The 12185-nt window shown below is 36.8% G+C and overlaps 1 protein-coding gene across 1 annotated transcript in view; it reads right to left on the bottom strand.

Annotated features, from left to right (window-relative positions):
• FOCAD (focadhesin) overlaps positions 1 to 12185 on the bottom strand; it is a 92327-nt gene that overhangs the window by 58611 nt on the left and 21531 nt on the right. Inside the window, exons 8-11 of the mRNA XM_027634639.1 lie at positions 10539 to 10745; positions 10018 to 10105; positions 9199 to 9401; positions 4184 to 4441 (exon numbers count right to left, since the gene is read on the bottom strand). Of these exons, the coding sequence (XP_027490440.1) occupies positions 4184 to 4441; positions 9199 to 9401; positions 10018 to 10105; positions 10539 to 10745 (756 nt within the window). The remainder of the gene's footprint in view (positions 1 to 4183; positions 4442 to 9198; positions 9402 to 10017; positions 10106 to 10538; positions 10746 to 12185) is intronic.

The following is a 12185-nucleotide window of genomic DNA, read 5'->3' as shown; positions in this document are numbered from 1 at the left end:
AGACCATTACTCCAAAATGCCTCCACTAAAACCAGACCCAAAATAATCACTTATCTTGCACCATAAAAACACTTTCACTCAGTGGAGAAGGAGGAGATACATGCAGAGAAGCCCTCTACAGCCTTTCTTAATGGAAAGGGTAAAGAAAAAAAGAAAACAAATCATAACCAGAGCAATGTCTGCAAAATCAATAATGGCAGTAATTTTTAAATCTAGCAATGTTTTTTAAATGCTTCATTAATTTACTTCAGAGATGAGATTCATTATAAAACCAACATTCACTGTGAAAATGGGAGCTACTGTTAGGGAACTCTGTGAAGAGCTGTTCTAAACGTGAAAATAACGAGGATAGCATTCTCGATGCATGTTCTCTCTTTCTGACCCCGTTTTGTTTTGAAACACAATTCTTCAACTCAGATTTTGCATGGTAATCACTTGTGGCTTTTCAATTCAATATTCACAGCTACAACCACTGTGTCACTGCGATTCAGAAAGTAACAGAATTTCACTAGCAGCAGAATTAGTGAATATCTAAATCACTTAAAAAAACCATACAAAAAACCCCACCATACACTTCTTTTCATACTATGACCTTCACTATGACATCTCAGCACTTCTATCTATTCCTCTGTGGTACAGGTAGTTCAAAGTTTGGCTGCAAAGTGGACACTTCTCAATTTTGCCCTGTGGACATTTTATTTAACTTCTGCAACGCTAAGTGCTGACGCCTTCTAGCCCAAGGTTACTTTGATTTGGACGTGATTCAAAGTTTAAAAGAATTCAGAATATACCTGCTACAAACATCTGGCTTTAAGAGTGTCTAAGTGCTGCTAACACCAAAGAACAGATTGAAGTTAATATAGATATGACTGTTGAAAAATAAGGTTGGGTTTAACAGCCACTTTTTGTTCTCTTCTTCCCATACCCATCTTCTGACTTTCTTCTTCTCTTCTTCAGAACAGCCTTCTAACTACTATGCTGCTCACACTGTCCACTGCATACTTCAGAAAGTGCTCTAAGAAACTGAAGATTCAAAATACCTAACAAGTTTGTTCTGATGAGCTTTCCACTTTCTTACCTTAAAGGACATTCCAACCACTTACTTTCATCATCTTTTATAAAGCACCATTTATTTATGTAGAACTGAATAAAAAAAGAACCAAATAAAGCAATTCCCGAAGTATAACTCTGCCATCAATATGTTAGCGATAGTTGCCTCTACACTGCCCACAGAGTTTATTAATCACTTATTTCTCCAACCCAGGAGCTTCAGTGCTTTCTCCCCTTATACTGTTACTGCAAAACAAAGACATCACAAGTCCATGGTAATTCTTCCTGTCTAAGAGAGAGAGCATTGCATGTACAAGAAACAATGTAATAAACTTCCAGTGCAATGCCACACTGTAATAATCTCTGTGGAGCAATTAAGCAGGCTCAGAACTAAAAAAACCTGTCAGAGTCAAGACAGATGCCAGGTGATGCCCAGTTCAAATGAGACAGACAGTAAGTTCAAGTTTTAAAGCATTAAAATGTTTTGCAATAAAAGACATAACTTAAAAGACAGAAATGAGGTAGATATTGCTAACTGGAGAATATTCAGGTGTCCTTGGCTGCACTTAACTAAGGACTGAGAAGGGAAACATCATCCTAATTCGGCGCATTACTCTTCCCACACAAAATCTTCCAGTATTACTCAGCAGAACATCGGCTGTATCACTAATTATACTGATTGCTTTATGTGATATTATGAAAAAGAGACCTGAATACCTTACATATTTTGCAAAAAAATGTTTTAAGGACCACAAAAATAAAAAAATCTAAAAGCTCTCCACTTGCACACCCTGTTAGCAAAGAAAATGTGAGCCAGTAAGACAATATCGACAAATCAGGGTTAGAGTTCTGCATTTTAAACAATGGTTTCTAATTCATGCAGATCACTAGGAAACAAAAAATATGATGAAGTCTGAACTTTATCTTCTCATTGCCTCTGGACATGAGCCATTCTTCCCAGCGTGAGGGAGGACTTTTTCATGAGCTTGAAGGGCTTCTTAGTTCTGAAGCAGTTCTGAAGACCACTCAATGGGATGTGTCCACCAATCTTTCTTTTTACTGTACTGGTGAACAAAAGCTTTGGCTTTATTAAATAAAGTAGAAAAACCCATTCACATAAATGCTAAACACAGCTTCAGGTTAAATTATTGTCCCTGTATCTGTCTAAAGCTTCTGTAATTCTGCCTAACTTGCACTTTGATTTGTCTCTAAAACTGTTCATTTAAATATTCTAGATTCCTCTAATAAATTCACAACAGTTATTCTCTACAGTCAGACTTCAGCCCATTCTGCTCAGGTGCCATATTGCTTCAGTAATTTTTTTTCAGCAAGTTACCATTTTTTTTTGAATGACTGACAAATTGCATTTTGAACAACTATATCAAATAGTTATCAACAAAGTATTATTCCTTTCCTCTTTCTGTAGTATGTCGCTGATTCATCATACAACTCAAAGTCCTAGTGTAACAAAACTAGTTAGAGAGTCCACAGACAAAAACAGGAAATCCACTCCAAAAAGCCTGGAGTTAACTTTGTAGTTTTTACATAGCTAGCTACTCACAAGAAAATTGCCTTACTTGCTGCAGTTAGGATCAGAACTGAAGGACATTTTCCGACAATAAGGCAGATGTATGTCTTATCTACCCTTTCCCTAGAGAATAGTTAGTTAATTTACAAAGACCTGTAACTCTGGACCTGTCAAACTCCCTATAGTTGGGGTGTACTACTCATATTAGTTTTGAATGTTAAGTCACAGAAATACTTTCAGGAAGAAACTACCCAGGTGGTTCTACATCAGCTCAGCTTTTCTTTTACACACAAGTGCAGTTCATTTTGCTTACTTCTGCCATTTGAACACAATTAGGTACTTCCAACTTAAAGTGAGAAAATGAAGTTTTAATAACTACTTTGCAAAAAAAAAAAAAAAAGGTAGGTCAACAAAGCATTTTTAAGCTACCTTAAGCTGTGTGTTTTCCCTGTTCCTTGGAGTTACAAGAAATAATACAACCGAAACACTAATTTTTGACTGCTGGCTTAGGATCACATTGCACGGTCAGATCACATTTTTCATTATTTTTAAGTTTTACATTCTTCTCTTTGTCATTGATTAGCTCCACATCCTTCCGCTAAGCCAGAGTTCTAAATGGCATGCAAGAAATAAAAAGTGTCATTTTCCAGCAAAAGCATTCTACTCCGAATACGCCTGCTTATTAAACACACTGAGATTGCTTATTTTTATGCTACCAGCTTTCCAATTTCTTCTTAAATAGTAGTCAAAATTGTAACTTTTTTTAAGTCTTGTGCTGCAGAGCATGCCAACTCTTTGAAAAGAAAGCAAATGGAGCCTGTCTTTATGGTATAAATTAAATTTGAATCGATACTTCTCTCTTCTCTATTTTACAAATAAGATAAGATTGCTTCTGCATAATGCCTCCTGCATTAAATCGCTGTTTCCAGATAACCCCCTTTATCTTTCCATGTTATGCAGAAAAGTTTAAGCATCCTGCATAATTCTGGTTTGAATTCAGTACTGAAGCAGAGAAACACTAGGCACATATTTTTAAGAAGTAAGAATAAAGATGTCACAAGGGACTTGGCAGTCTTCCAGTAACCACAAAAGAACACAGAATAATTCATGAGGTCACCAGAATTCAGAAATGGTTTGGTAGCCTCTTTTCAGCTTCCTTACGTTGTATTTCCATACTAACTAGAAAATATCAACAAATACGCCAGTCTTTTTCCTAAGTCTAAATAACTAAAAAATACTCCAAAACACAGACATAATACATATTTTGTTGTAACTGACACACAAAAAGTGAATTCCAGACAGCTGAGGGTACATGTGTGTCCACCTCTGTGCAGGATGAGGGTCAGTCTGCATCAGGAACGGCAGCCCAGCTGCAGCCTTAAAAGCTCTTATGTCCAGATGCCTGCAACTGGTGAGACTCGGATCCAGAGGCTAACTGACCACGCACCACTGCTGGAGGGATCCTTACTGTAACCACCAGGAATGTAGGTATATCCTTGCCACTTGTTGGACCTAGGGTCAGGAAGCTGTGGCAGCCTTGCCCTTCTTGGGCTGCTAAACGCAGTCCAATTCCTGAAAAAAATTGCACTAACAGTAAGTCTTTACCTGAGAACAATCAGCCTTGGCTACTTCTGTAGTAGTCTGAAGCACATCATGAAGAGTGTCTCCATTTTCTTGGATCAGTAGATAAGCCAACAAAAGAAAAACATGGGCAGGGACTTGAGTGCTAACAGATAGCAGTGATTTCACTGAAGATAACCATTTAGTAACTGCAGACTTCTCTTTCAGGAGCTCTATGATCTTCCAGGTTGTGTACAATGAACTGTAAGAGCTGGTTATAGGGAAAAGGAGTTTGCAGGACACCTGAGAACAAGTGAAGCAAATAAAAGTCTCAATCAAACAAATAAGGTACCACAAAAAACCAAAAATAACATCCAAGTTGTCATCCAAAACATTTTTTATAGTCCCAATGCAATAAATGCAAATAGCAAACTGCAATATATTTCTTTGAAATCCTTTCTATGAATTCTTGCACTATGGATGTTTCAATGGTGTGTAAGTTTTGAGCTGGCTTCCCACCAAGTCTCCGAGACCCAGTGAAAGCCTTTTCCCTCCCTTCCCCTTTGGCCAAAGGAAAAAAGCTATAGAAACTGAAAGAAAGCAAAACCAACTGAATTATACCGAAATAAATATATATATTTTTACATATATCACAGTTATATACAGTGAGAATAATACTATGTACAACCCCAAAAAAAGAGAAAGGGGAAGGGAAAGAGGGAAAAGAGACAAAAAGGGACAAAACCAAAACAGATATGCACAAACAAAAACCTGGAGCAAAATAAAATCTCAGTACTTCCCTTGAAAAAAAGCAGGATCACGCCAGACACCACCAGCGCCCTCCACCTCCCGCGTGGCAAACAACAAGCTTAAGCAGGCCTCAACTCCCAGATGAGTAAGACCAATCACAGGGACCTGCTGTCTCCCAAGCTCACCAGAAGGGAAGAGAACCTCAATGTCTCCCCTCATATTTATACCTCTGTTTACATAAAGGGATAGGGTGGAATACTTCTTTGGTTATCAGGAAGGAAGGCCTAAGACTCAAAACCATTAAAAACGGGTTGATAATTTCATACTCAGGAGTTCCCACTTTATCTGACATCCATCACTCCTGTTCCTGTTGGTGACTAGAGTGCTACTTTCTCACTAAAACTGACATAATAAAACTAGAGTATATTAAAAGCTTAAGTTCCTGACAATGACAGGAGAATCATAAGTTTAACTGTCATCTACATTATTTTTAGAAAACTGTCTTAACTTTTAATAGTACTTAATATCACAGTTTAGGTTAATCTGTTTTTACATTTTCTGTTTAACGGATTTGTTTCTCAGAACAAAATGAGCTACAGTTGCAGTCAGAGAAGATAACATTTAGCAGCAGGACAGTAGTAAAATACAAATGAGGAATCCTCTTAAGTTGGATTTTCATATATGTAAGAGTATATACATTCTAAAGTTCTTGCAAATAAAGTTTAAAGTGATTCATTAAAAGAGAAAAGTTTAATCCAAGACAAGCCATTTCTTTACTATTAATTCTCTGCTTCCTTAGAAAGTACAATGTTTTCAGAAATACCTCTCCACTATCAAGACAGTAGTTAGTGGGCAGTGATTAGGTGAAGAACATTTATATAAAGATCAAGTCAAGAAAGTACTTGAAAAGAGGTCTCCAAATGAACATCAAAAACGGAATTCAGATTCTAAAGAGCAGAGAAAAGAGATTTTGAGTGGCAAAAGCTGTTCTAAATGCAGAATTTCATTTTAATCACACTGTAATATAAACTTAATTTGCCTAATAGAAAGTAGAATGCCACCGTATTTTAGATTAGCTTCTAAAAATAACATTAAAATTAGCTTATTCCATTATTTACACTTTACTATAAGTGTATGTTAAAAATTCAGCAGTCTATAATGCTCTCTCTTCTGGTTGGCAAGATCACTTGGAGCCAAAAACCTCCTCTGAATACAGATGTGAAATTGCCATTTATTGAAAAAGGTAATTAAACTTTATCCAAGGACATACAGTGCCCTAAGAAGAGCTTCAGAATCCATAACATGTACTGTTTAGTTACCTGCCTCTAGAATATAATAGGTCCTGAAATCCAGATCAGACTATTAAAGGGGTTTTGTTGTTGTTCTGGGTTTGTTTGTTTTCATTGTTGTTGTTGTTGTTTATTTTAAATGCCTCAAAAAACCTGCTAAAATTGGTAGAGCTTGAAATATTATATTGGTATTTCCCATTCCCTATTCCATCCCTAAAGGTTTTGATTCAACATAACAGCACTCACTCTCTTCTCCCTTTATTTCTTCTGCATAAAAACAGGCTATGATTATAATTTTACTTTAATACTGCATTCCATTCAAGTGGGTTAGGTAGAAAATTTCAGTCCGTCAACACAAAGATATACATATATATATATATCCCTCAATGGCAAAACATAAGTGAAGGTTAGCCCCATTCTAACTTTCAAAATCATGGGACTACAGGTAGAACAATTCTCCTCTACCATCAATGTAAAAAAAAAACAAACAAAAAAACCACCAAAACCAAAAGCCATTAAATAACATGTAACTTGTGTGTGCGGTTAAAAGCAAAGAAGCAGCATGCCCTCTACAGAAAAGTGGCCAAATACCCATTGAGGACTACGAGATCCTTTCCAGGATTCTAGGGCATGCAGACAGAAAAGTCAGAGCTCAGCTAGAACTGAAATTGGCCAGAAATGTCAAGAAGAAGAAAGGGTTATTCAGATACATGAGCAGTTAAGCAGAAACACAGGGAAGACATAGGTGTCCCAATGGACAACACACTGAACATGGGCCAGCAGCACATCGCTGCAGCTAAGAAGGTAAACAGGATCTTGAACTGCATCCATGTCCAGCAGACAGAGATGTGATCATCCTACTTTATCAGCACCTGTCAGACTGCACATGGAGTAGTGTGTCCAGTTCTGGTCCCCACAGTTCCAAAACAGACACAGACAGACTGGAGAACATCTAAAGGAGTGCCATGAGTTAGGTCTTTTCACACTGCGGAAGTGAAGGTTAAGGGGGATGCACCACTGCTTTCCAGTACGTGAAGGGGAGTTATTAAGAGGACAGAAACTCCCTCTTCATAAAGAATCACATGACAGGGCAAAGGGTAACAGACACTGGGAGAGGGGCAGGGATAGCTTTACATTACAAGAAAGACATTTTTGACAGTGAAAACAATCATTCACTGGAACAATCTCTCCAGGGACATGGTGGAGTCCCCATCACTGGAGGTTTTAAAGATGTGATTGGACAGGGTACTAGATAATCTCATCTAGGCTCCCGTTCCTATGAAAGGCTGGATCAGATGATCTTCCAGTCTGGGCTTTTCTGTGATTCTATGAAAATATACCATAACTTAATCATGTTTGCTCTTAAATACTTTTATTCAAAGCTTGTTCACTGTGGACATAACATTTGGGTTTTCCTATCTCTTTTGTGCCAATTTCCAGTGTGATGAAGGTCTAAGAATAATACAATCAAGATTTTATTCTCTTAGCATTGATCTGATCCTACAATAAAAATTGACTGAACTCATGGGAACATTGGAAAAAAAGTCTATATTCTTTAATCTTTTAGTTGAGAACCAAACATTATGGGCATACTTATTACAGAGAATGACCAGGCAAAGTAAGCGTCTGTCTCCCCATTCTAATTTCTAACCATGTATTACCAAAGATCTGCTATGCTACTTGCTATGAACTCTGCCAGGCCAGGATCAGTGAGACAGAAGGGAAGAGACCGTTTGAGAATTCCCACCAAAGACAAGTGTTTTCAGTTTAACATGGCTAATAGAAAAAGTTAGTCATCAAAAGTGATTTAAACTCTTAACAGAAAAGCTTTCACATGCTTTTCTGAAGAAAGAGAATACCAGAATTAGTACAAAGTTCTGTTACAGAAAGCCAGTGTAATACAATGTACTGTAATCTTGTCCTGCAGTAACCCAGTAGTCATGTAAGACATTAAAACAGCTTCTAAAATGCAACAGAAAACAAAACAGGTGGGTCAGTGACACAAGGTATAGAGGACTGAAGTGCTTCAAAAACCCCTCACTGAAAAAAGCCTCCAGTGGCATCTGTACAGGCTGTCACCCACTCAGTCCCATTAAAAGAAGTGAGCTCTACTTAAAGCCATCCCATACCCATTCTTTCAGAGCAGAATAAGAAGTGTTTTAGTGAACTTTAAACCAGTTATTTTTCATTAGGAGTACGAATGGGCTTGCCTTTTCATATTTTTGAAATAGAAGATGAAGTTGGTGAGGTATTCCAGGACAAGGAGACATGGCAGAACTCAGAACTGGCATTCTGTTTCTGTCTCCAACTGGTCATATCACCACTCTCCCTACGCAAAATAACAGGAGTGTAAAGCAGAAAGGGAGTTTAGTTTCCCCACTTCTAAGCATATCTTGATCAAAGAGACTTGTTGTGGTGGATGGCAGAGAAATGGGACATAAGTAATTAACAAAAAAAACCCAAACCCCAACCAAAAAAAAACCCCAAAACCAAAAACCCAAAAACACACCAAAAAGAAAACAAAACAAAAAAACCAACAGCATAGAATGAATCAGGTTAATGAGTTAAAATATGCTAAGTGACACTTAGATACTCTGTAACTCTCTTCAGCCAAAGGAAAAAGAATGGTAGTTAACAGTCACATACAGCACTAAGGAAAAGGACAGAGACAAGGAAAATAAGCAAGTCTGAGAGAAACAAAGTAAATACACATAATCCTGTTTTCTGTAAGTCCTGTTACTTGCTTTATAAGGTAGGTGAATTCTTCAATCTATACAGTCTCTTAAAGTAAAAAAATCCTATTTGCTAAGTAAAACAATATTTAGCTTACAAACACACTTCCACTTCCCTAGTAGTCTAGTTTTATGGACTATACATACTTCCAAGTGTTTCCATAGAATGTATTACCCAAAGAAGCTCACACATGCAGAGTCTTTCCAAGTCAAAGGATAATGCAGCAAAATTGTTAAAGGCCTCCCCTACCTGCCCCAAAAGAGGGAAAAAAAACCCTTATCACTTTACCATTTCCTGTTTATCCTTCAGACCTTCCTCCTGTAATATTCCCAAAAGATCTACAGCCAGCTGCTGCCTGGTAGTTCCAGAATCATCCCCTAAAAGGCAGTCTCCAACTGTTGTAGAAGATAAGATCTGTAGCACAGGCATCACCAAAGTCAGGGTTGTGGTTGAGATGTTCTTGGTTTCTGAACATGAAAGGAGCTTGTAGGCTATTGAAGACAAGGTGGGGGGAAAAAAAAGTCACGTAGGAAAAAAAGAATTAACACAATTTGTACTTTTAGACATGACACAGACATCTTTAGGAAACACTCCAGTCAAGCAAAGTAACAATCCCAGATTTACAGTATGTGTATACTAGAGTTGAAGGGCAAAAGATTTTTTGGTGAAACTCCAATTTTATTAAGAGACCCATACACTTCTGTTGTTTATAGCAAAGTACCTGATGGCAGCACGAAACAGAATGTAGCAGACCTTTGCTTTTATTGGAATAACTGCATTAATCAAAACTGCTAAGTCAAAAGCACAGACAAACATTGCCATGACTGTGAGGCCTGCTCTCAATACCTGTCAAAAGAAATCATTCAGGATGCATTCTCAACCTCTTTGAGGTTGAGTCATATCCATGGGAAAAGTCACTGTTGCAGGAAAAATTATCTTTATTGCCATTACTTTTTAAATTCAGGAAAAATTCTACTTATTAAAAAAAAAAAACATTTCACCATCCAGTCCAACTCCAGGAGAATGCAGTGTTTATTTTCATAAACATGAAGAAGCAAAGACACAGTTTTAAGAGTGTGGATTCCTCTTTCACAAGAAGAGCTTTACCTAGACTCAAGACAGGCTTTTGCTGACTTTCTGGTGTTTGCAGCAGTAGAAGCGCTAGCCCAATTATACACTGGTTGACTGGAAATACCTATGAGAAAAAAAAAAGGCACTGTTTCAGTGTCATTAAACAGTACAAATAGGCAACTACCAGAACAGTGAAAGGAGTATCTTCATGAATTCCACTGAGTGCACATGCAGTGACAGAGCAATCAATGAAGAATATGAACAGTACGAAAACAGTATTTTAACTAAATAATTACAACATTTTAATTTGTTACTTTGTTCAAACCATTTTAGCTCAGTTTAAACCAATTCCTAAACTAAAAGATTAACTGATATATACAGAACCAATTAAGTTTTCACCTTCTGAAGATTTTCAATCAAGAAGTAAAATTAGAAGCTTTTGAAACAACACTGATTGCCTGCAGATGAATGCCATGTATGAGTGTCTGTACTGTCTTAAACATGAGATTCTTTAGATTTAATAAAACTATTTTATTTTTTTCCCCATATACTCTTACCTCTTTTAAGAGCTCAAAGTTGTCCTCTATTAAGGAGACCAAAGATGAGCATTCTCCTGTCACATCTAAACACACTTCACAGAAGCATAACAATTGCACACAAAACTCAGATAACTGAACTTTCCAAAACACAGGATAGCGTAGTAGGCTGAGGAATAGCTCTTGCAGATAAAACAAGGCTTCTGTAACTTGCAGTAAGTCTTTAAGCTGTAGATAGGTGGTTAAAACAAAACAAAGCCAAAACATATGATGATTTAGTTCCCCTTTTATATATACACAGAATTAAAATTAATTCTTTTAGTTCTGCTATGTTTCCATTGCAAATAGTACAAATTCTTCACAGAAACTCATTTATGGACTAAACCATGGAATCCCTCATCCAATTCCCTAAAAAAAAAAATAAATTTATGTACTGCTATTTAATATTTTTAAGTAAAATGAGAAACATGTGAAAGAATACAAAGATTTCATGGTAACTGATGAGAAAAATCCCTTTTTAATCAAAAACAATAGCAATTCATTCAGTCCTCAAGATTCTTGCATTAACATAAAAATAAAGTGTTTGGCGATTTCATAGAGCAGGTAAATATTCTTATAACAGAATAATAATATAATAAATATAACAGAAACATCTGGCTCTAGGATATTTCCTCTATAATGTAACCAAGATTTTAACACGTTTCAAAATAGAAAGGTAGGTTTTACCTGCTTATAAAGCACCATGCAAGCTACTTACTACAAAAATTAAAAGCTGAAGTGCAATACCCAAAAGCATTAAGTATCTCCATACCTGAAAGCCAACTAAAGATGTTTCAAGAAGCAGGTTGCCTCTAAGTCCCCATGTGTTGGATGACAGTTCTTGAAAATTCTAGTTCCAGACAAACTGCTCCAACCCAAACTCTGGAGCCAGTATTAAGCATAACATCTTGATTTTTATTCCCTTTTTGTTCTATAAATAATCTGTTCTAATCTGAAGCCTCATGGCCACTGAATTTATCAGCAGAAAAGTCTACAGGTGAAGAGATGTACTTTTGACAGCTTGGTTTATAGTGTCAGACAAAATGACAAAGTGTTTCAACATTTATGCTACACGTAAAGGATTAAATTAGGCTAAGCTAAAAGGAAAAGAGAAGAAGAATCTGAAGTTCAGAGGAAGAAGGGGAAGGAACTGACAGATTATAAAACAGTCCATCATACAGGCTTCTTGAAGGAATACTTTCCTTTCCGTTGTGAAAGTTGTATCTCAGGCAAGACAAAAAGTGTTCAAGCATTAATATGAGTTGAAAAATATGCAACTGATTTCTAGTTTAAAAAAAAAAGTGCCAATGTGCATGGAGGAAAGAAAGGCTCGTAACTGATTTTTTATAAGTCTTCTTCAATGCCATTTTATGGCTAAATGTTACCAAGTCTGAAGCTAGGTCATACATTCAAGGCACAATGTTATCCTGAAGCTCAGGTAGAATCAAGACAAAATCAGAAATGTCCCTATGACTAGAAAAGGTCAGCACGTACCTATCATCACAAAGAATTGACCTGAGCCAAGACAAACATGTATGACACAAGTTATAGTTTTACCAAAGGACTGAGAAAAGTAGCTATGAGTACAAACAAGACTTTACCAGTAAAATGCCTCACAAGAAAGATGAT

This window comes from Corapipo altera, unplaced genomic scaffold, assembly GCF_003945725.1.
Source record: "Corapipo altera isolate COAL_440 unplaced genomic scaffold, ASM394572v1 61411, whole genome shotgun sequence".
NCBI classification, from domain to species: domain Eukaryota; kingdom Metazoa; phylum Chordata; class Aves; order Passeriformes; family Pipridae; genus Corapipo; species Corapipo altera.
Note: the sequence above shows the minus strand (reverse complement) of the source record. Positions and strands in the feature narration are given on the sequence as shown.